Source organism: Melampsora larici-populina (assembly GCF_000204055.1).
Source record: "Melampsora larici-populina 98AG31 unplaced genomic scaffold MELLAscaffold_24, whole genome shotgun sequence".
NCBI classification, from domain to species: Eukaryota; Fungi; Basidiomycota; class Pucciniomycetes; order Pucciniales; family Melampsoraceae; genus Melampsora; species Melampsora laricis-populina.
Window position 1 is genome coordinate 888,514 of NW_006768788.1, and position 23,779 is coordinate 912,292.

General features: G+C 41.4%; 6 protein-coding genes across 6 annotated transcripts; 4 read left to right on the forward strand and 2 right to left on the reverse strand.

The window, feature by feature from the left end:
• Positions 1-683: 683 nt before the first annotated feature.
• On the forward strand, positions 684-3,701 carry MELLADRAFT_22633 (uncharacterized protein; the record flags this gene model as incomplete). Its single annotated transcript, XM_007411239.1, has 4 exons — positions 684-722; positions 811-905; positions 992-3,402; positions 3,499-3,701. Coding segments are annotated over 4 exons (2,748 nt in total), but the record flags the coding sequence as incomplete, so codon positions are not given.
• Positions 3,702-4,399: 698 nt separating this feature from the next.
• MELLADRAFT_116836 (uncharacterized protein) lies at positions 4,400-6,972 on the reverse strand (the record flags this gene model as incomplete). The annotated part of the gene is made up of 11 exons (XM_007411292.1): positions 4,400-4,611; positions 4,679-4,895; positions 4,968-5,079; positions 5,174-5,514; positions 5,590-5,732; positions 5,811-5,943; positions 5,984-6,063; positions 6,130-6,240; positions 6,331-6,743; positions 6,816-6,852; positions 6,924-6,972. 11 exons carry the CDS (start codon positions 6,927-6,929, stop codon positions 4,522-4,524), a joined length of 1,683 nt encoding a protein of 560 aa, XP_007411354.1.
• Positions 6,973-7,183: 211 nt separating this feature from the next.
• On the forward strand, positions 7,184-8,493 carry MELLADRAFT_56424 (uncharacterized protein; the record flags this gene model as incomplete). The annotated part of the gene is made up of 1 exon (XM_007411240.1): positions 7,184-8,493. One exon carries the CDS (start codon positions 7,221-7,223, stop codon positions 7,794-7,796), a length of 576 nt encoding a protein of 191 aa, XP_007411302.1.
• Positions 8,494-9,802: 1,309 nt separating this feature from the next.
• Positions 9,803-11,544, forward strand: MELLADRAFT_107658 (uncharacterized protein; the record flags this gene model as incomplete). The annotated part of the gene is made up of 4 exons (XM_007411241.1): positions 9,803-9,974; positions 10,515-10,618; positions 10,686-10,763; positions 10,840-11,544. 4 exons carry the CDS (start codon positions 9,803-9,805, stop codon positions 11,542-11,544), a joined length of 1,059 nt encoding a protein of 352 aa, XP_007411303.1.
• Positions 11,545-17,082: 5,538 nt separating this feature from the next.
• Positions 17,083-17,852, forward strand: MELLADRAFT_107659 (uncharacterized protein; the record flags this gene model as incomplete). Its single annotated transcript, XM_007411242.1, has 5 exons — positions 17,083-17,224; positions 17,324-17,380; positions 17,480-17,599; positions 17,690-17,758; positions 17,827-17,852. The coding sequence occupies 5 exons, from the start codon at positions 17,083-17,085 to the stop codon at positions 17,850-17,852; spliced, it is 414 nt and encodes a 137-aa protein (XP_007411304.1).
• Positions 17,853-18,674: 822 nt separating this feature from the next.
• Positions 18,675-22,544, reverse strand: MELLADRAFT_88075 (uncharacterized protein; the record flags this gene model as incomplete). The annotated part of the gene is made up of 6 exons (XM_007411291.1): positions 18,675-19,196; positions 19,276-20,002; positions 20,082-20,293; positions 20,368-20,558; positions 20,710-21,972; positions 22,073-22,544. The coding sequence occupies 6 exons, from the start codon at positions 22,542-22,544 to the stop codon at positions 18,675-18,677; spliced, it is 3,387 nt and encodes a 1,128-aa protein (XP_007411353.1).
• Between the last annotated feature and the right edge of the window lie 1,235 nt (positions 22,545-23,779).

A 23,779-nucleotide genomic window follows, 5' to 3' on the forward strand; every position in this document is an offset into this window, starting at 1 on the left:
GTTAGTGGACGGGTATCTAGGTGGCCGAATGCGTTTGGACAGGTTGATGCATTCGGACGTGGGAAAGGTATTAAAAATAATTAATTCCAATGTGGCTGGCTCTCGACTCTCAAATGAGAGCCGGCTCTCCGCTTCCACAGCCCTTCGAGTCTTCTGGTTTTTCCGGTCGCAGTCTGGCTTGACCGGGTGAAATACCCGAGCCTTGGCTGCGGCGGCTCACCCCGAAAAAACATGAAATCACCCGATGTCCGAGTTCTGGGGCATGAATTAATTTCAAGTAAATTTTTTGATTTCGATAATTTATCCTCAACCCATCTTGACAGATCTTCTCTTAATTTTACTTTCAACGCATGGGACGCTAACATCCCAGCGCAAGACTTGCCCAATCCAACAAGTCCTACAGGAAGCCCAATCGCGTAACTGCCCATTGGACTTGGACAAGACGTATCGACATCATGAGCAAAAGACGCGTCAGGTCCCCAGATATGGAATCGCCTGCTCAGAGCGGCTCAAACCCATGCGCTCAAAGGAATGCGAATATCGCGCAACCCTCGTCCAAAAGAGGGAAGAAATCGAACATACAATCAGGCATACCCGACACTTCCTCGTCCAACAACATGAGGAAAAGTAAATATGACAAATCATCCGGAAAGGGCCTTCATGATTCTTCAATTTTGCTTACTTGGCCAGATCACTTCAAAAACCTACAGCGTGTTTACCAAGTAGGTTTGGCACGCGGGATGTTTCCTGGTTTTAGATATTGGATCACCTTAACTGATCTGTTCAACGTATCTAACTGGCGTTTAATAGGCCTTGAATACTATATTCACATTCTGCTCAGCTCGTAAGCATCTTCATACGACCATTGAAAATATGAGGTCTAGCGTCGAGAGCCTGTTGAAAGCGTAAGCCAGACTGTGAACTTTTTTTTGGTTCGAGAAGTGATCAAATAGTCAGCCTTTATCTGAAAACCCCTCATCATTTACCGTAGTCCACTTTCCCTTGAATCTGTTGCTCAGATCAAGACTTTACTTCCCACAGTCATCCGATTTGTTTATGTTGAAACGGAGGCCTTAAGCTCTCTTGCCGCATTATCAGAGAAGAAAAATAATGTCAAAAAAGGTTTCGAGATATATAGTTTACCTGATCAACAGACCTCATCAAAAGATCCTGTGTCTGAACCGAAAAATCAACATGAAGCTCTCTTATTTCAGTTTCTTGACGGAGAGCTCAAGAATCCTCAAAAATCTAATCTGTTGGACACTTCTCAAGGCATTTCGCGCACTGCACGTGGCAAAAAAGGCCCTTCATCACCTCCCTCTCTCACAGAGTTGTTGATGCCAACCTACTCCCCCAAAGTCATGACAAAGATGATTGAAAAACGTAATTCGAAATTCAAGGATGCTGTCGATGAACTTCTCTCTGCCTGCGCTGCTCATGAGCCACCGGTAGACCCAGTGGATCTTCTCATCCAATCTTCTTTAGATAACATGCCCTCCCCCTCAAGTGCTCCACGAGATCAGAAAATCATTCAAGATAACAAACAGCGTCTTCAGTCATACCTGGATCATCCTGAAACTCGACCTAGCATCCAAGCCTTGTTATCTGATTTGCAACAAGACGTTCAGTATCGTGATCAGATTGTCCCAACCGGACAGCGTACTACACCCTCTCGAACGGCTGCTTTTGGAGAACTGGAGCAGTGTCTCTCCCCTACCCTCGAGCAAGCTTTGTTTGCGACCAAGCAAATCCGATCATTATTCTCACATCAAGCCGAAGCAATCAATCATCTTTCTGCTGGAGAACACGTGATCGTCAGCACCAGTACTTCCAGTGGAAAGTCAATTGTATATCAAATCCCGATGTTACAAGCTTTAGAAAAAGACCCGAGCTCATGTGGCCTTTACATCTTTCCCACGAAAGCATTAGCCCAAGATCAAAAACGTACACTGAGTGATTTAATCTTTCAATGTGGTGAAGACTTCGCAAAAACTAAACTGGCCACCTTTGATGGAGACACACCTCGAGAGGATCGTCTGGGAATTAGAGAAACGGCCAACATCATCTTCACCAATCCAGATATGCTTCATCTTACTATCCTACCTCATGAACAACTTTGGAGACGACTATTTCAGAATCTTAAACTTGTGGTAGTTGATGAATTGCATATCTACTCAGGTTTATTTGGCGTTCATATGTCTTTTTTGATGCGTAGACTTCGAAGAATCTGTGAGGCAGTAGGCAATCCATCTGTACAATTTGTTAGTTGTTCAGCTACAATTCACAATCCGGTTGAACATATGAAAACTGTCTTTAGTTTATCAGATGTTCAACTTGTCTCTCAAGATGGTTCACCAAGTGGTTCAAAACATCATGTGATTTGGAATCCACCCTTATTAGATGAAAAAGATCCGAGTCAAGGTCGAATCAGTTCGATTTCTGAAGCTTCTAGAATATTTCGATTCCTGATCGGAAACGGAATTCGTACAATTGTGTTTTGTAAGATTCGTAAATCTTGTGAATTGATGATTAGACAAGTACGAGAAGAACTTCAACGTGAAGGTCGAGAGGATCTCAGCTCACGTGTCAAATCTTACCGGTCAGGTTACACTTCACAAGAACGTCGGGTAATTGAACAAGAGATGTTTAGTGGTGAACTGTTAGGCATCGTGGCGACCACTGCGCTGGAATTGGGCATTGATATTGGAATGCTAGATGCAGTCCTTACAGTTGGATTTCCCCACAGCTTATCAGGATTTCGACAACAAGCTGGAAGAGCCGGTCGTAGGAATAAGGAGTCTTTGGCAATGTTAATCTTAGACCGAGGCCCATCGAATCAACATTTTGCTGAACATCCTGAAGATCTATTCGACGCACCTCATAGCGAGATACGTCTGGATCTTGATAACGAAGTCATTGTAGCTGGACACCTTCAATGCGCAGCTCACGAGATTCCGATCCATCCAAAAGACGATGAAGTTTACTTTGGACCTCATCTACCAACTTTATGCCAATCGAGCCTCATCGAAGATAAACATGGATATTTTCACTCACATCCACGCTTTCAACCAAGCCCAGCTCAACATGTCTCTATTCGCAAAAATGAAGAGATATCTTACTCGATTGTAGATGTGAGTAAAGCCGAGGAACCTAAGATATTAGAAGAAATTGAATCATCTAGAGTGATGTATGAGTGTTATGAAGGTGCTATTTTCATCCATCAAGGTCGTACATTTCAAGTCATCAGTGTCAATCATGCTGGTGAGATTTGTAAGCTACGAGAAGTTGATGTAGATTATATGACTCGACCTCGAGAACTTAACGAACTTGATCCGATGAGAACCATGAGAATCAAAGCGGTCTCAAATTATTCTAGCTTTGCTTGCTACGGTACAATCAAACGTTGAGCTTCCCTTCCATCATTTATACATGCCTCATTCCAAACACGGTCACTGAATCAAGTATCTTTGATCCCTTTTTATCTTCGTCCACATACAGTTACTTCGACGATATACGGATATCTCAAGCTAGATCGGCGACAGAATGTTTTAGACAGTTATGAACTCAAGACTGATCCTTTAATCCAAAATTCAAAAGGTTTATGGATCGACTTACCTTCAATAGCGATCATCACTCTACGAAAATATTCAATTCATTTACCCACTGCAATCCATGCTGCTGAACACGCATTGTTGAACCTTGCAGGTCAAGATTTAAACGTACATTGTAGTGGTTATGATCATCCTTTATCATTGCCCACTGATCGGTCCAAGAAAAGTCAACCAGCCAGGTACGTCAGATCTTTGAGTTTCTGACCATAATGCTTTACCTGAACAATGTTGAAATAAACAAACTTCCATATTGCTTTCTTACACATATCGTCTAAAGGTTAATCCTTTATGACCATCCAAGTAAGTCTGGCGGTGTATCTATCAGAGCATTTGAACAGTTACAGCAGTTATTAACATCTGTAACGGAGACACTCAACAAATGTGAATGTGAAAATGGTTGCAGATCTTGTTAGTTTGACTCTCTGTTTTGGTTCGTACTTTATGATACATAAGAAGTTTCTGATGCATCTCTGTGTATCTAGGCCTTTTGTCGCGGTTTTCATGTTCTAAAGGAGCCCTGGCAGTGGATGGAGCGAAATTTGGGGCAAAGGTAGTGTTGAATGGTTTGTTGGGTCGAGAGTGGCAAGCATACGATGAGGTTCAAGCCAGAAATCCTGAATTTCAAGAACCAAATACAGAAGACATCTCAACGGTAGCAGAACCAGTTCCTGTCACAAATTCAGTGGTAGTCATGGATTCGGATGGAACAGTACTCCAAGCTGCACAGGCAGACAAAGTTCTGGAACAATATCACCATCATTCTAAAGAAACAGAGTCCAGCTCGGAGTGATGTAACATTTGTATCTTCAAATTTTAGTTTTTTAGAATCCATGGCTTTCGACCTCTCTGACTGCCTAAAGAAGGCGCTCTCATTCTAACTACATACACAAAGACACCAATAATAGAACAATCATGCCACAAAGTACTCATCTGTATTCAACAAGCTATCAGTTGAAAACTCTACTGCCTCATCCCCTTCGATGTTAGATACCTCGTCCACCTGGAGGTGAGATAATAAGATTAGTCAGTACATTCACGGGGCTCGAGAAACTTTCAAGATAGCATACCGAGACTTGACATAACCCCTTCTCACTGATGAAGTCCACTGTCACAGGGAAAAATGAGTCGGTCTCGGCCCTTGGACAGTTGAATTCCATCGTCCCCGTACTGGGTGCGACACCAGACTCATCGGGCGCAATTGACCATTGTAACGCCCAAGTACCATCATCTGTTTGAAGCTTCCATGTTCCGTCACACTGCGTGACATTTGGTGCAGATCCTTCACTGTGATAATCGCCAGATAGTTAGCCTCAACATTACCAGCTCAAACAGAACAAGGTTAAAGGTGAAACTGACGGAAGTTGGAGGGTTATGACCAAATTGTGGAGCTGAATGTGATCATTTTCGGCCTCGTACTCAATGTTTACGTCGCAGCTTCCGTCGTCATTCTGAGTGGGCCAGCAATTAACTGAGTTGACCCGTGAGAAGGACGAGAGGAACACAATCAGTCTCAGTAGTTAATTCCTTGAGAAAGGATTGGTTGAATTGTAAGAATTACAAACTTGAGACAGGAATTAGAGTTTCATCCTTGGTCATTAAACGCCATTTCAGAACTCCTAACCCTTGACCGACTGGGAAACCTCTAGCTGGATCTTTCAACTTGATCACCTGGTTTTCTGCCCAAGCTTTTTTGTCGACGTTAGGATGTGTCTTAAATTGTAAGTCACCAGCACTTAGTAGTCCTTTGTTGACAGCACTTTGAACTTTTAGCCAAATCTTCGATGCACTTGCTGTGCCCACTTTCAGATCGAGAGACCCTGAAAGAACCATTGACGCATTGGCGGCTACACCACCATCTCGAGCTAATTCAGCTGAAAGTTTTTCTCGGATAACGAGATGCACGCTTCGCAGTAAGAAAAATCATTTGGAGATGACGTCAGTGTTGGTGAAGCAGTCAGTACACGTGGAGCAGACATACTCTTCTTGATGATCAGGCGCGAATGGGTTGACATCAGCTTTTGTGGTAGCAGACTGTGGGGCGGGGGTCGGACTTGGAAGCCCAGAATGAGATGAAGTATTGACAGCGGCAAGTTGAGGCTCGGGCGCAACGTAATCATCTCCCTATTTCAAGCACAAGACGTTTTTGAGTGATAGCCCAAGCACGCAATGAGAAGCTGTCAGCTTGAAATGGCAGCTGACCAATGCGTCCAACAATCCTCCTTGACCGTGCCCACTTTTGCCTTTGCTCCCCAGTTGCATACCCTTCGTCTTGAATGGTTTCGCAGCGGGTGCTGACGGTCGACTAGAGAATCGCTGAATGTCAGCTCTCAATCTGATTGCGCGAGAGTTTATCAATCAAACCATATAACTACCTGTAAGGATCGTCCCGAATCGTAGGTGGGACGGGTGTAGGTTGATAAGGTCGATCATATCCGCCACCGCCAGATCCCTGCTGGTAAATCATACCCTCAATAAACTTCGTTTCCAACAAGGATAGACAGGGTTTAGAAAGACTCACCATGCCGGCCGCATAGACATCAGCTTGACCTCGTTTGGCGGCATCCCGACGTTGCATGTCGAGCTGTTTGGCGCGCCTTTTAAGTTCCTCTTTGGCTTCCTGCTCTTTATTCTATTTGAGGCAGATAGCGTGCGGAATGGACATTATAATTGTGAAATCATGTTCAATGAAGGCATGGCGATCACTGAGAAGGGGACTGACTTTGGCGATGATATCTTGAATCTTTTCTTCATGACTTTCCATTTCCATCACACTTCTAATTCCATTGAGATCGACCTTTTCACGGTAACCCAGAGAGACCACTTCATCGAAACTACTGAGAACTTCAAAGCTTCTGCTCAAGACCTCTGATTCGGTCACAGAACCACGGCAAAAGTCTGAGACTATCCTTGAGAGTAGGTGAAGAGTGTCGATATCTTGAAGAATGTTGCTTTGGCGATTTGTGAGGACTACCAGCCAAAGATCTTCAAGCGGTTGATAGACATAACGGATAGCAGACGCTGGGTCATCGATCACAGTGTGCTGGGATGAAGGCGGTACAAGCTTTGGAAAGGTCGAAAGTAGTGATTCGATCCTCGCACGGGGTAGGTCTTTGAAGACTCTAGCGATCACGGCTACGAGAAGAAACCATGATCAGGAATGCAGTTGACACAATTAGAATCTAGAAGAATTGCCTGTTGACTCACGTTTTCCGCCTTTTGTGACGACAGCGGCTGCGAGGACCTGGTTCAAAGAGATACTGTTAGTTCCATGGAGATGATTAATCATAGGACAAGAGGGATATGATGACTGACTACCATGCTAATAAGTTGAAGGAGATTGAGGGTAAATGATGAATGATCGAAGTGAGTTTCGATTGGGTCAATGTTCAAACAGGTCAACAAGGTGGTCATCCTCTCAATGCAGTTTACATACACGTCATTATCAAAAACTACAGTTTGAAATAATGCTGTAGCCTGCATCGGACCGGATACTTTGACTGATGGCCCCGGCGCGATGCTGAGTCTGAAAATCTTTCGAATTTATCATCTCACACACATCTCCAGTGTTAGCAGTTACTTTCGTCTTTATATCCCAACAAGAGCTCTTAGATGGTCGTTCGAATCCGGCTTGCTCGTTCTGGTCCAAGAAATCACCCCCTGTTCCATCTCGTGGCCATTCAAGCTCCCAAAAGACGAGATGCCAAACCACTTGAACAACTCGGCGTTTTCACACCACATCCTGTACTGCGGGTCAAGCAGCCGTCATTGATCGATTTAGTTCAGTCCATTCAGCTGGCTCGCAACAGGGAACCCGAAGCCATCCAGAAAATTTCTAGGGGTATTGCAGATGGTGGACTACGTGAAGTGCGCAAAGATATTCGATGGGATGTCAATCGCATCCGATATTGGCTTGGTGTCGGTGCACAGCCTACCGAGAGTGCTCTTCGATTGCTAAGAGCTGGAGGGATCAGTAAGTTTTTCTGGGCATTCGAACGTCCGTTGTTGAAAAGACTCACCCTTTGTTATTTTACACCCTTAGTCAATCATCCCAATGACCTATCACGCCTACGAGCCAAGACATCTACACCGAAGTCTGAGGCTCGTGTCCCCCTCCGCTTTCTGGTTGCTTCGACTCGCCGAGGACTCCAAGGCACACTTTCTCGATTCAGAAGACGAGGTAAGTAATTTATTCAAGCAGCCGAAGTAAGCGGTTTGATGCTGAGGGTAGACAATCCAATATAGGTCTACTACCTTTGGGTACTCGAATTTTACCAGATGGGCGACTCAGGATTCCTGGAATCATCACAAGTTCGTAAAAGCCAACTCTGGCCATATACATGCCCAAATTATCAAGAAAAGATGTTTACTATCCATTCTTGTTCTAGGGTCGGGTCGGAACCTCACTCTGTTCCCAAGTGAAGTGCGCGCAAATCTCAGCAAGGCAGAACAATTGCTGAAGAAAGAGCCTGAACGGATATTACACCGACGATGGAAGCCGACTGACGGATCTAACTCTGAAAGCCAGCCTAGTACGCCCGCCAGACAGAAGCCAGATCCAGGATGGTGGAAAGTCAAACGAAGGAGACGAGCAGCTGCGCTGGGACTTACCGAGCAATTACCACTGTCTCGATCCAAACCTACCCCAGTACCAGCTTCTTGATGAAAAAGTGTTTGCCACTTTATCATCTTATGGGCTTTGATTGTAGAACGGACGATCGAAGATCAAGATACCAGTTCAAAAAGCTTTGCTACCTGTTTATAATTCATGACATAAGACAAATCTTATACCAACTATGTATTCAAGGGACTTGCTAGCCATAATGTATGGAGATGCAGAGTCCAAATTCTTGGTAGAATTGAATCAAACCTGGTCAAAACCATCACTCGGTCGAATTTGCGAACCATGAGGGGAGATATATGAAAGAAAGATATGGATGACATATATCTTAGAAATCAAAAAATTGATTCCGACTTCCAGCAATTGCCGGCTTTGGCCCCAGCACAATGAACTCGAGTCTAGACATTTGAGGACCTCTCAGATGAACAACCTTGGTTTATCTCATTCAAACCTGAGTTCAGAGACCACCGAAGTTTTAGATCTCCGATGCGTTCAAAAGGAATGGCAAGGTGCCTGAGTTTTGAGGGTTTCTTGAAGAACAAGTACCTCATAAGATTAAAACTACAAACGGATGAGGGCTCTTGAGATACTTTTCATTTCAAAGTGTGATCCAAAGCACACGTATTGATGTGTTAATACTGTGTTTGATTTGACGTCGTGGTTTGATTGATATGTTCTTCCGCAAGAATGGTTCTCAATAGGGGAACTATGAACTACAATCGGGACCATTTGATAGATTTTTTCAAGCTCTTTCTCCACCATACCTATCCTCATTGGTAAGCTAAGCCCCTAGGAGCTAGTTGAGCTTACCTCACTAGGATTTACCATCCTGAGTGCGCGCGATGTCTTTTTGCCCGTACTTTGTTAATAACACAGAACAACAAAAAAGGGATCACGCACATACATAATTTTAAGATGACATAAACGCATTGATCAGGCATAAAATGTGATTATGTCATCTGGACCAAAGAAGCTGCTGGAGAGTACATTACGAGTAGCAAGAACTTTTGACCCAGATATTTGGAACCCCCGGAAGCTTTAAATCTATAAACAAAGACAAAATTGCTTACATCTGATTTAGTGAGGCATTTTGCTTGCGGAAGACATGTTTACACATCTGACGGCGCGACATTGTACTCATCAATTTGAAGATAGGATGATTGGTCTTTTTTTAAAAAACAAGTGCGAAATTGTTCAATTGCATATTACACTATGTAAAACAAGTAAAAAGACAAGGGCCATTTGAAAGTCTACCTGGATGTCGGTGGATGATATAAAAGAGCTGATCCCGTCATTCAAGCGGGCGGGCACTCAACGCGTACATTCTATCTTCGCAACTGTTGTGCCAGGTGGGTGTCGTCGGTGACCGGTCAATAGAGGTTTGATTACTTAGTAGCTCAGGAGAGCTTTGGTGTGATGATGTGCTGCTTCCTTCCAAGGGTTCGAGCATTGGACCATTCTCTTGCAGGCCGAGATTCAGAAGGGTATCCGGAGATGGCATAAGACCTTGACTTCATAGTCAAGGCCGCTACTTAGACACCATATCACCCGGTTCTCTCGATATCATATGATAATGCAAGGCACGTTCGAGAGTAAAAAAGCGCCGGTGGAAGAAACAATAGTTCACATTATAAATCGGGTAACGGTTCTTACAACAGACCTGGACTTGACTATATTGGATGATCGACTGCATGATAGGATTGAAATCGGTTTACCTCCGGCACGGCCCATTCCTTCTGCAAGTGGTTAGCGATGAAAGACTTTTTGATGCGCAAACGCCAGACCTTGGTCATATTCACAACCCGCCTTGCTCTAGCAGACTTTCTCCGGTGCTAACAGGGCATTGGAGGGTAACTCAGACCACATGGAGGAATGCAACTTCACTTTGACTGATGGTCTTAATCCTGATGGCGCACAAGCTGGGAGGTAACGTAAAGTCTATACGTGACTGGGAGCCTACAAAAGAACGCCCGTTTCTCCAATTCCCTCTTTATCCTATCCACAAACTTTTTCTTGTTTCTTGCATCCATCACCCTACCATCTTATCCATCGATATATCTTCCTACTATATCATCCATTAATATATCATCTCACTCATTAACTTATCAATCATATCAACAACCCTCTCATCTTCTCACCTGATTTAAGCTTCACCGTCTCTTCTTCATCCCTAATTCAAGTCTCTATTTCAAAGCTCTTTCAGTTATACGCGCCTCAATTGTATCAGTCTCAAACCAACCGTAAGATTTGCGTACCAAACATGTGCTTCGCATCTCTTGACTTAGTCGTCGCCGAGATTTCTGCCCAGGAGCCTTGGGCATATATGATGAACGCTGTTCGCCAGTACGCCGAAAACATCAGCCACAAAGATTCCACAGACCTACAGAAGGTAAGCAATTTTCCTTCAGCTTGAGCAGGAAGCTACATCTCTAACCTTTCTATCATCCCTTCATCAGGATGACATCCAACTGTCTTTCTATGAGCTCTTTCCGGGCAATGAGCTCCCCATGTGGGCTCCACAGATGGTTACTGAGGTACGTTTTTTTACTGCCTACTTCATTCCGGGTATGATCAGTCAAAATACATTCTGATGAATGATCCGCTTTCTAGAATTCAACCCTAGATGATCAACGTGCCGCTTCGACAAGATCAAAAACTGACAATGCGGAAGCATACTGCGCTACATCGTTCAATCTGCCATTTGACGGTGATGATTCTATAATCGAAATCGAAGTCTTAGATTCCCCCACTAGCTCCGTATTGGTGGAAAACGTATCTTTCTGCTCTTCCGAAGCAGAAGAGATCACCTCAAATGGATCTGGAAGCACTTTTGGCTCTCTCTCCGAAGACTATTCCAAAGGCCACGTCGAAGTCTCATCGGTCTTCAATTCTCTGGCTACTGATAAAGAGCGGGACGATCACATCAGAAAACTGGCAGAAGAATTCAAGAGAGATTGGGGGTTTGACTTTGAATTCTCATCAAACGACGGAACATTCCCCGGACCATCTTCTGTTATGGATTGCAACGAAGGAACAGTCGTAGCGATAAATATGGACGAATCAGTCTTTTTATCGCGGAGATCTTTCGAGGGTGGTGACGCCGATCAATCTTTTAATCCTCTCTTCGACGGTCAAGATGGTATGATTGAGTTTGAGAACTTGGTTGATGATGAACACACAATGGGTGATGCCGATGATCAATCCCACGATCTCAACTGCCTCGATCAAGAAAGACGAGAAAAGCAGTGGCTATCTGCACAGAGACACTCAATAGCGATTCGATTGAACCCATTCCTTTCACATCTGTTCAATTAGATATTTTGAGCCAAGGTGATCAGCTTGCTTTTAGTCTTTTAATAAGAAACCGCTGTCAATTCCATCACATATACCACCGCACCGCTAATCACTACTTCAACATCGGCACAAAAATTTAATTTCGAAGAATCCATTAAAGATATACTGCACTGCTAGATACCAAATCGAGATAGATTTTGCAAACACCCTCAGCTCAACACAGCTTGTAAGTAGATAAATCTTATTTAAAGCATCCCATAGATAACCTTTGTGCGTGTCTGGTTCTATTCAGGATCTAATTTTTATCTCATATCGTTCATTTCCTATTGTTGTAACATTCAGTACTTTTACCTAATAACAGAAAGCAAAAAAATTAACCATCAATTCCAAAAAAAAAATGTATCAGGTATGACTTTGGAGCCACTTGAAACAAAACTCTTCTGTTTGAAGGGAACACAAATGCTTCAAAAACTTTAAAAAATAACAGCTCATGTTATTCTACACCTGTAGATTTAAACCGGGCTACCTGAATCTACCCAAAATCAGCGCAGTTTTAAAAACCCCAGTGTTGCCTGCACCATTAACCTAGAGCCCGGGTAGTGCACGCCCAGCAGTCTTGGTCAGTGGGTCATGTTGATGAGGAACAGGGTAGAGGTGTGGGAGAGTGAGACAGCGGAAAAACTTGGCTGAATAATATGACAGTAGAGAGTTTAAGAGAACAAGATATTTGTCATACAAGAGAAAATTGACACAAGGTGACTTCTAACCATACACCATAAACTTGTTCACTTATCAAAGATGCAAGGACCTTAGCTTTCATGATGATCACTGATGACTTTCAGTCTGAAAGTTAATCAACTCAATCCAGAAGCTATGATCATTTTTTTCAAGTCATCCGTATATCTCTCATTTGCATCAAAAAAGAATACATCTCATGGTTTTGTTTCTAAAGATAGCTAGATGAGAACAAGATAGAGATAAAATTTAAATCTTCATGCTCTGCTTTAGGATGAGAATTATTTGTGTTCTACCATTGATAAAAAAGTGGATTTTAAACCAATCTTGGTCAGAATAGAATTATTCGGGGTGGTGGAATTCTGAAACCCAATTTGTGAACTTACCAATAAAGTCCCAACTTCTGTGTTTGTGGTGTTTTGATGATAATAAATTGACTGATTTTTTGAATTGTTGAGGTTCAAAGTTTTTGAGTGAGGATCTTGAACCTAAGGAACATTTTATAAGTTGATTTGTCAAAAGAACATCTCAATTTTTCATCGGATATATTAGATTTTATCTCACCTTTTCAAAGGTTACAATCTCTTGGGAGTTTCTTTCCATCTTGGATTCGAACCTGTACAATATCAAGAGGTAAGTATAACTTGACGATATGACGATGAGGATACTGGCTGGGCAATCAGAGCTGTTTGGTGAACGTTGCTTTGGGAAGGGGATAAGCCGTTAAGGCACTTCGGATGGGTAGACTTCTTTCGGACGGATTCTACAAGTTGTGGTAAGGTCGAGAATGGAGAGGAGTCAAGTATCCACTAGTTGAAGTCTGATGTATAGAGACCGATGATTTATGGATACGGGTTAAACTAAAATGATAAGCAACAGGGATCTAGCCAAAGGTCAAGGGCACAACAGAGCAAGATAATGTCACCTGAGTGTATGAATTGGGGATGGTGAGGAATCTAGAGCAGTGAAAAGTTTCCTTCTTTATACTCAGAATCTAGAAATTCCATCAACTTTTCTACACTACCAAATATGTATCAAGAGAACTTGAGACATGCATCAGGCAGAGGCACAATGGCATGGACTGTTATGGAAACTCGTTCTAATCTGTTATTGAGCTTCAAATAGTTTATATATCATCGGGTTGAGCGACCTCGATGATGCTGAAGACACCTTGAAGAGACCAAGGGAAAGTACTGTATTCCCGCTCAGGTTGCGGGCGCAGCGCAAAAAACGCGCCTTGGGCGCGCCGGATGGAAATGACGTATGGTAATGACAGGTTTTTGTGATAAAGGATGAGGGGGTAATTACATTTTCATAAATCACGAAAGCGATTCCCTTTAGGAATTGTCTCATTCATTTTTTTTGCCCACGTCCTGGTTTTGAGCCTCCAGGTCTGGTACGTTCTAGCACGGCTGTACGGTCTTTGTTGAGAATACCTTGGAAATGATCGTATTTGCTTGAAAGATCATGTCAAACCCCAAAAGAATGAGATGCTTGAAAACAAAAACTATCGTGTGCGGTGCGACACACCAAATCGCGAACGGCAAGAGCCGTGTAAGGGTTCCCCTTGCGGGTTGCATTCAGGATTAGAAGTTATGTCTTTAGATCGTGGATTCTAGTATTACTTTGCCCTTGCTCCCGAGTGATTGCTCTCCTAATTAAGGAGTAACTCCTACTCGGAGCCAGGTGAGCATTTGTTTCTTTTCAGTTTTTATCATTTTCTCTCATATGTGTGTTTAGTTGTGGTAGTTGACTAGAAGGAGTGACTCCTACTCGGAGCCAGGTTGATTGGAATTTATGGTGACGTCTGAAAGGTAGTGTGAGCTTTCGAGCTACCCTTTGTGAATCCAGTGAAGCTTCTCACCAACAGAACCTTTCAGGCCGCGGGCACGTAGGCTTTGATCATCTCTTGAGAAACACACTGGTGCCACCGGTAACTGGTGGAGAGAAAAGTGTTTTCCTATTCAGTAAACCTGCCGAGTGTACATTCAAATTGGCTAGGCGCCCTTTGAAGTTCGCACAGCTTCACACCCCTGACCCCGGCCAGGTGTGTTTCCAATCAGTTCCAATCCCATATGCATGTTCTGGTTTGTTCTTCTCCACCTTGCCCGTGCCTTCTAACACTTCAGTCACAGTGCCACAGCTCCGAAGTCAGAAGTTCCCTGAGCTGTGGCTTGTACAATGTAGAACACTACGTGTAAAATCATTTAAGCGCTTCCCCTCTACAAGTAGAAGCAATTTTCTATAAGAGCGTCTTATCCGCTTCTCTCCTTTAGGGTTCGTTGCTCTTGGTCAAATCATTTCATCTTTCCACAAGTTGAAAGAACTCAATTGACATTGTTCTTCGTCACTGGCTTCAATCAAAATGCTCTACACGTTCCTCCAAGTCTCCCTTCTACTTTTCTGCCTGTTGGTCCGTGATGTCTTAGGCAAACATGCGTGCAAGCAATCGTTTCACTCAGCCAAACCAGGTAGATCAAGTATGTGATATCATCTAAATCTTCATTGCCTTGAGAATTTAGCATAACCCGTACCCACAACTGATGCAGACCAATTTTTTCATCACTCACATTAAAAGCATGCATGGGGGACGTGAGTACGTATGACTGCGCGACAAAATCCTGCTCGGCTGGCTTGGAGACCGGTAAGCAGTTGTCAAATCAGGCTCGATTGCTTTGAAATCCAATCTTGTAGCAAAGCTGATTAGCTGTGATCAAACTTCGAAAAATCGTTCAAGGTTACCTTACATTACAATTCTGTAGAAGCTTCGATAACATCAGATCCGAGCGGATAGTAAAATGTGATGAATATGAATACAACACCGGTTATATTTGTCAGTGTCTTCAATTTTGATTGTCTACGCCTTATAGAAAGGTGTTATTCAAGGCTGATTTTTTCCTTTGAAAATCATCGATGCAAAATGTTCAGTGTGTCGTGTTTCAAAGAGTGGAGAAATATTTAGATGCTCTAAGGCACTCAATCCTGGAAGGGTCTTGGGTCAGTCAAGATTTCATTATCGATTTCAAGTATAACCAAACTAAAAAGAGGTGATCTCCTTTCAGAATGTTCGGATTGCACAGCGTCGTAGATCACCGCGACTTACCCTTAGAAGATTAGAACACATAAATACCTTGAAGAGTGACTTTGTATGGTGCTAATTATGCGTCCAGATATGTTTCAAGATAAATGATCCAAACTGAATGAATTGTCCATGTCTGGAATTAATGGCCATCGTGGTAGTTTGGGCGTGAGGACTCCAGGCAATTGACCTCCACATTTTTTCTCAGCGGATTCTTTTGAGTTTATTTTTGACCTCTATAGTGAAAAGCACATTCAGTCTTGACTTTACACTTTTACTTGCGGAAGTCTGCAAGAATGCCAAATCGTTGCTTGTTTTAACAGCTTAACTAAGCCCCTCGCGAGCGCGTTGGCCTGCGAGGGAGCTTGTTTTACGAGGAAAATTTGAAGTGTACTCAAATCATGATTGATGTCCTCGGCATTCTCAGTTTAACTTTCAATCACGTCGCTAGAATTCCAATTCATTCCCGTCGCGGGGGCTTGAGGGCTCTTGAGTCTTCAGAGGGTGGGTGGCCGTATCTATGTACGTAGTACATACATATCACTTCAGTCTTCAGCCAAGACTACCGGAAAAGTTAGATCTTTTCGAGATACGCCTCTGGACCTGGTCGCATTTAAGCTAGCCGTCCGCGCTAAGCTTAACTAAGCTTACGTCCGCACCCTTGAATCTTCCCGGACTTGCACGCGCCTTCCCATGCTTAAGTGCCACCTAAGCTTAACTAAGCCCCTCTAGCGCGTTCGCCGCGCCCTCGCAGAGGGGCTTATATCGGACTCGCGTTTCATGGCGGGAGAGCTCCAGAAATTAAGTGCCTTTATGTACTTTTCTGGAGCTCTCCTCAATTCCTCACCGTAGGATTTCTCAAGGTTCAGGTATGTTCTCCTTCATGAGGAGCTACACAACCTCGTACCACTTTCATCAACAACTGAGAGCTGTGACGCTTTCAGGAAACGTTGCGCAAATGGTTTCTTACGTCCTCCTGTAACAGCCTAAGCATGCCAGTACAGGCCTGTACTGGCCTTCACCGAGATTTGGATGTTTGGTCCTTCGCCGAAACTGCCGCCGAAATGGATAAAAGCTAAAACCCTTAAGATATTCATCAAAACCCTTGGATATCGAGGGACACTTATCCCGGTGGCGCGAGGTCCTTTATTGTTTTACAAAGACGAAACCCTTGTGGTGTTTTGTCAAGAAATTGGTAGTTTCCGACGAAGCTGCCATTTCAGCCTCCTGGTCTGAAATAGCCAGCTACACATTGCAACAAACTGGAAATCCGTTTTGAATACCCTTACTTCCAACAAATCTTGCTGAAAGTGGTACGAGGTTGTGTAGCTTCTCATGAAGCTACACATATCTGAACCTTGAGAAATCCCACAATGAGTATTTGAGGAGAGCTCCAGAAAAGTACATAAAGGTACTTAATTTCTGGAGCTCTCCCGCCATGAAACGCGAATCCCATTTAAGCCCCTCTCTCGACTACTCGCTCGTCCGAGAGGGGCTTAGTTAAGCTTAAGTGCCACCAATGCTCAATAACGGCAACAGCTCAGAATCCAGAAGCTACCCTGATCCTGTGGCTTTTACATCCAATTGTCTAGCCCCCTCACCTTTGGGTAAATTTGTTTTTCTATAAGAACTGGGACCCTCCAAGGCTGCTCTCCGTTTCATCCCTCTCGTGCAAACCTGAATCATTTTGAATTTTTCCAAGTTGAAAGACCTCCTTCTTCTTCCTCTCTTCTTGTATGACCAAAATGCTCCACGTCTTTCTTAAGCTCTCCATTCTCCTCTTTTCCTTGTTGATTCATGATGTGTTCGGCGCTACTAATACCAACGATCCTCCTCCGGTTGTTCATTCTTGTAACGGCAAGTTTAGAATACTCGGAGATCGAGCAGGTATGTGAGACCATTAAAAATCATCATTTGTTTAGCCCTTCAGCATCATCCGCGCTCAAGGCTAATCCAGACCGCTTTTATGATCGCTCATGTTCAAAGAATGCATCGGATCTGATGTTGTGCGTAACTGCGCGTATAAATCTTGCTGGCTTGCTGGTAAGTGGTTGAGAAACTAATCTTGATTACCTTGAATGTTTCGATCTTGTAGTAAAGCTCATCACAAGCTTGATTTTGATTTATACCCATTTATCTCAGGTCATCAATACGTTCCAATGACTGAATGCAAGCTCGCAAAATCAACCGACACAAGATTAAGTGGTCAACAATGTGCTCAATATGAATTCATAAACAGCGACCTGAGAAATGTTCATTTCAGTCAGTATCTTCAATTTCTCGACGAATTTATGGCCCAAACAAAAAGTGCCTTATTCCAAGATTGTTCTGTTTCAATCCAAAAATCCTCAGAGTGTAGGAATCCTGGTAATGTAGATTATCTGTGTCCTCCTAATGCCAATAATATTGGCAAAGTCTTGGGTCAGTTCGATTTTGTTTATACAATTTCAAAACAATAAATTAACACAAACGACTTGATTTTCTTTCAGGATGTTCCGATTGCTATCCGGTATGAATGACTGCACAAAAACTCCAGTCCTTGCTCGTCTCGTATCATTCCATAAAGAATATAAACAAAATCACTTCGAGAGCGGTTTTGTATGTTATGACTTATTTATCAAGACCTTGTCAAATTTAAAACGTTTAAGATGAGTTGAGCTGGTAAATAAAGGCAGCTTGAGATGTCTCCCGCCTCTCTATCCTACAAAAAAGAGGTCTTAATTGAGAGAACCTTTCCAATCATAATGAGAACTAGAAGAATCATTCGGTTCAGGTCTGATCTTGAAACTTTTTTGAAAGATTATCAACGACTTTCAAAGAATGATACTGATGTTAGTCAAGGTGATGATATCCTGATCATTGAAATATCATATTCGAAGCTTCTTTGTACATCTTTATCAAAATTCGATAGAATTCGATCTGTTCATTCATCGTTTTTCTTGCAGCCATTCTTGTAAGGCTTGCCTCCCCTAACAACTATAAATTGAAGAATTGAGTAGTCAAAACCTGATAAAATTTCCGATGGCCCATGGACTTTAAGATGATCACCAGCACATCTCAGAATTCTACCTGATATTTTGAGGAATTGCCCTGTAAAAAATGAGGTTATGAACACTTGATTTTCCGCTAAGCTCTGCAAGAATGGCGACATGTAAGATCATTGAAAGTCTATATCTATTCATTTCATAAAAAATACAAATTCAATTGATTACAAACCAAACCAAGACCCAACTTAACTTTTAATTTTCTCAAACCCCCCAATGTTCCTATACTCATCCATTCCATTTCCATGATCCCCCCAGAAAAACCCCAATTCACCAATCCTCCAAACCCATAATTATTCCGAACTTTTCAACCCTTCCAAAGTTCTCAACTCTTGTCCAATCGAAATAAATTTAATTAGTTGATTTTCAAATTTCAAATGATTAGAAAACCTCAAAGATCTTTTGAAATGATCTTCAAAATTTTTCAACAAGAATTGATTTGGTAAACTTTTTAATGTATCTTGACAATCAAGTAAAGGTGTATATTTCTTTAATAAATTTCCAATTGATTTTTCTTTTTGTCTTTTACTATCTAATTCTTGATTTGTAGATGTTGAATTAATCATTAAATCTAATAAAATTAAAAGTAATTCTCTGGATTGATTTTCATCTTTTTTCTCTATATTGTTGTCATTATTATTCATCATCATAGGATGTGGTGTAGAAGTAGAAGTAAGTAATCCAGATCTTTCTAAAATATTTTTCACTTGATTTATATTTAATAACGATCCAGATCTAAGACAATATCTTTCACTCGAATCCAAATCTTGTAAAGTCACTGCAAGTAAAGAAAGTGCAGGTCTGTGAATCTTTAACTAAATAAACCCCAATCGATCATCAAGAACAAGTCAATCAATCAAGACTTAAAGGACTAATCAAGTTATAAAAACTTACTTTAGAATAAGCCATAGCTCTTTCAAAAGCCATCATCTCAGAACACCCACCCATATCTTCCAAAGCACGTCTAACACTCGTCACATCATATCCATCATCCCCATTACGTTCCCAAGGATCCAAACAAACCATCAATTTCAATCTAGTTAAAATCGGATCATGATGACCAAACCTATCCAATGAATTAGGATCAGCTCTAGGTAATTCAACCAATTCCAAATGAACTTTTAACAGATAATCCACAAAATTTGGTACTTCTGAACCAGATGAAGTTTCCAAAAGATATCTATTAATTATTTTTCGAAATAATTCACTAATTGCCGAATTCTGAGGTTTTCCATCAATTAATTGAGACTTCATTCCTTCTTTAAGTCTACCTAAGTATCCAAGAATCAAAGAAGTCCTTAACCGGCTTACATCCACATTCATAGCCACTTGTCTTTTCTTACTCCTTCTTGCAGAATAATTACGTAACACAAGATGTTCAAGATAAACTTCGACAACCTCTTCATTCACTTCTTTTAATTTCTCTAAAGTTTCTTGTATGTCAATCGATTCAGAAACTAATGATTCAGTTAAAAGTTTGATAGACAAATTCCAATTATGTTTTGCTAACCAAATCGCGTAATGTGTCACCAAGTTTAATTGATTTGTTTTTTGTAATAAGTTGACCATTTGTCCCAATGGTTCGTTGAATGAATCATCCGCCCATTCTTTATCATGAAGTCTATTCGCCAAAGAAGATCAAACCAGCGTAATTATTTAGTGGATCTGAAGAGATAATCAAAGAGGATCTAGATTCATACCTTGACCAAGTTTCCAATACTTTTGGAAGATTATTCAATCTATAATACAATTCACCTAAAAGTGTAAAACATTGATTTTTTTGTAAAATGATCTCTAATTCTTCTGGTATACAAGTATTAGGTCTCTCAAGTAACAATTTCAACTCTCTGTAAGAATCTTGATCATTTCCTCTTCTTTCAGCTAAGAGTTCAGCCAGAGCAGTATCTACAATCTGGAGAAATAACATAGAATATCATCAGTATCACCGTAAATTTGGAAGAAAAACAAGTCTGGAGAAAACTTAACAGTATCAAGATGTCGATTTGAAAGACTTGCACCACCATTTAATAATCTATCACGTTTCCAACGACGTAAATAAGATAAAACCATCAATTTCGATTTTTCTAATAAGACGGCTTTCAAATCCATCGTCGAAGCTGCATTTTCTACATCTGGTTTGATATGAGGTGAATAATTTCGTACTAGATTCCCCATAACTTTTAGTCAATGATCCACAACCAATGGAAAATAGAACATGATAGAAAGAGGAAGAGATTCGACAGATCGTTGAGAAATTAAAGAATCGGATCATTTCAAGAGGAAGGGTATATTAAGAAAAGTGATGAGATGAAAGAATCATTTACTCACTTATCGCATTAGCACTTTTAATCTCTTTTATCAGTGTTTCTAAGCCACGGTATACATCTACTTCATCATCTTGAGCTACCACATTGGCTCTCAAGTAAGGAAACAATTCAATCAACACCCGTGGATCTCCTTTTCCTTTAAACCATAATTCTCCAGCTTCTTGGAATTTAGTTTCTACTAGATGATGTAATGCGATTTTTTGATATATATAGTAAATTCGAATCATGAAGTCTTTGTGACCTGTAGATCCTAAGCGGGACGTGGATTGATAAGATCTAGAAGAGTAAGGTGAGGTGTTTTCATTCATGCTTTTGGCCACGGTAGATTCGACTAATCGAAGTGCATCATCCCAACGAAGACTAGAAATAAGAGATTCCACCTGGGTCAAAAAAGGTTTAGTACACAGCGCATGAACCGAATCTCTTCCAACCAATAAAAGTGAAGATTGACACGCCGGAACTTCATTTGATTTATAAGATGAATTCCTATGATGTGGTATAGTCGGTGTAGTAGGACTAGAGAGATCTTGAGGTTGATTTGAAGAGAATCGAGATTTGATTAATTCGAAATCAGAATCAAATGATTTACCCGGAAGAGAAAGTCCGAATTTAGTGGATGATAATGTTCTAGGCTCTAATCCAATAGGAAGTTCAATAGTTTGTAAAAGTTCTTGTGTTTCTAATGAATGAATTTCAATTGTTCCATTGAAGAGTAAAGCTAGCACATGAGTTTCATCTACTGAAATACTTCTTGGATTCGAGAGCCATTCCAAAGTACCACGACACGGATCACCAGTTGAAGAAACAAAGACACCTAAACAGGTTGTACCAGTATGAGAAGCAATAAGAAATTCATCTGAATTAGGTATAGCTGACATAGAAGGCCTATGTTGTGAACTGAGTTGTTGATTTGGATCATTATTAGATTGAGAAATCGGTAAAAGTGGAATCAGATTGGCTACAGATTGATTTAAAGAAACTAAATAATATTGTTCTATATCAGATAAAAGTAGAACTGAACGTCTAAGAATCCCATTAAAAGCTGCAGAAGTAAATGAAACTTCATGAATTTGTTGAATTCCGCTTTCTTGTAAATAATAAAGATGGATAGTTTTTTTCTTGATCACACACATCGTTATATCTGTTTCTTGAGGTAGATTATCAAATGTATCTTCATCTAGAGTGACAGCTGAAACACCTCTGATGGTAGGAAATCCAGGTAGAGGATCTAAATCATTGATGGAATGAAAACTGACAGCTCCCTCTAGTCAATAAAATGATCGATATTTAGAAAAAGGAAAGTTGAGATTAGAGGTTGCTCATTCAAGAATGAATAAGAATTTGAAGTTAACGAAGATCGACACCTGATAGAATGACCGCCATTGAGATGATAGGAATCAAAATCAGCTTCTCCACTGGTTTTGATTTGGTGGTCTCAGTTGAAGGAAAGACATGATGATCTTGAAAACAATTTGCTTCAAGGTGTCCGTCGAGTAGATCTGAAGTTTCAGAGTGTTTAGTTCCAGTTGGCGATTTTGATGAAATCGGACTACTCAGTGAAGTGGAAGTAGTAGGTGAGATTGATTGCGATTCTAAACGGTTTATCGGAGAGCTGGGGTTTGATTGATTGATTTGCTTTGCGGGTTTGATATCGAAACCTTTGACTCGACCTTCATTTGAACCGATCCATAGGAAAGAATGATAACCATCTACGGATTTGACCACTGGGCTTTTAGAAGATGAAGCTGTTGATGAAGCTGATTGGATTGAGAAGACAGGTTTGATCAATGTTCTGAGCTGATATATCGAATCGGTTGACTTTGAAGTAGTAGCCATCAAGTTCGACAAAGTAGGAATTCGATGAAGATTAATCGATCAATGGTAAACAACTCAACAAATCTATGTAAACCGATCAACTGTATGCGCACCATCTCATTGCAGAAAACCATGACCGATCGGGTCGGGCACTCATCACACCCGGGTATCTCGATGATTACACATGTAACATAACTCAAACTGCAAGTACATATATGTAATCATCAAAAATTCAACTCTTTGCAACCATCAAAGAAAGTAAACATAACAAAGTCCCTCACCAAAGGCCCGAGCTGGGGCGGTGTCCATTGAAGCCTGCAGAGAGGGACTTACTAGAAGTCCTCTTTAGTTGTTTTTTGAATCTTCCAGCTTCCATCCTGGATAAATCCACCTGTTTGTCATTATGAATGTTGTTCAGACCATCTTCTACATGTGTTGAGCCCACCATGATCCCAGGAAAAAGGCCTGAAAAGTCTTTCCATGAGCTCATTTTTCAAGTGCTTATGTCCCACTAGTAAGTGGGAGGACGGCCTGTATTTACACTGTACCATCTACGTCATTTGGAGAATATGACTATGTATGTCAGAAAGTCCAAAACATGTTTGTTGTCATTCTGAGCAGTTTGAGAAATACAATTTCAACTCTCCATGGACTTCATCTGAACTCAAAGCGCTCTATCATCCTTGAGTTCTTAAGCTTGGTTACCGTTCCAAATTTGTACAAAAACACATATACCCAAGTGATGTATCTCTTTCTAATTCTTTGATCGAGTGGAGTAACCAAATTCAAACAAGTACCTCTTTGGTATTCACTTGCAACTTCAATTCCACTTGCCCTATATATAAGCCCTGGCAAGGCCTTAAAATCTCTATGTGTTCAACATGATTATTGATTCAAGGGAGCTAAGGAGGCAAAAAAGGGATTGAGAGTTTTGTCAACAGCAGAAAATCATGCTCAAAAAGCTTTGGAAAAGAGCCACAATGTGTTGTAGCATCCTACCAAGTATCTGGTAGAACACACTGCCCACATTCCCCAAGAACTGAGGCTACAAGGATGTGTATAAAATGATTCTAAACAACGGATTTATAAATGAGGGCAGTGAGAACATGCAAAAACAACTTGAGAGGATTTAAGCTGTGGAGTTCTCAAGCCAAAAAACAGCAATTAGTTGTAACTGTCTCTCTGCAGGATCTGAGGGACACCGCAAGGGGGACTTTCTTAAGTTAACAAAGAAAGTGAGCATCAGAAGACTTGTG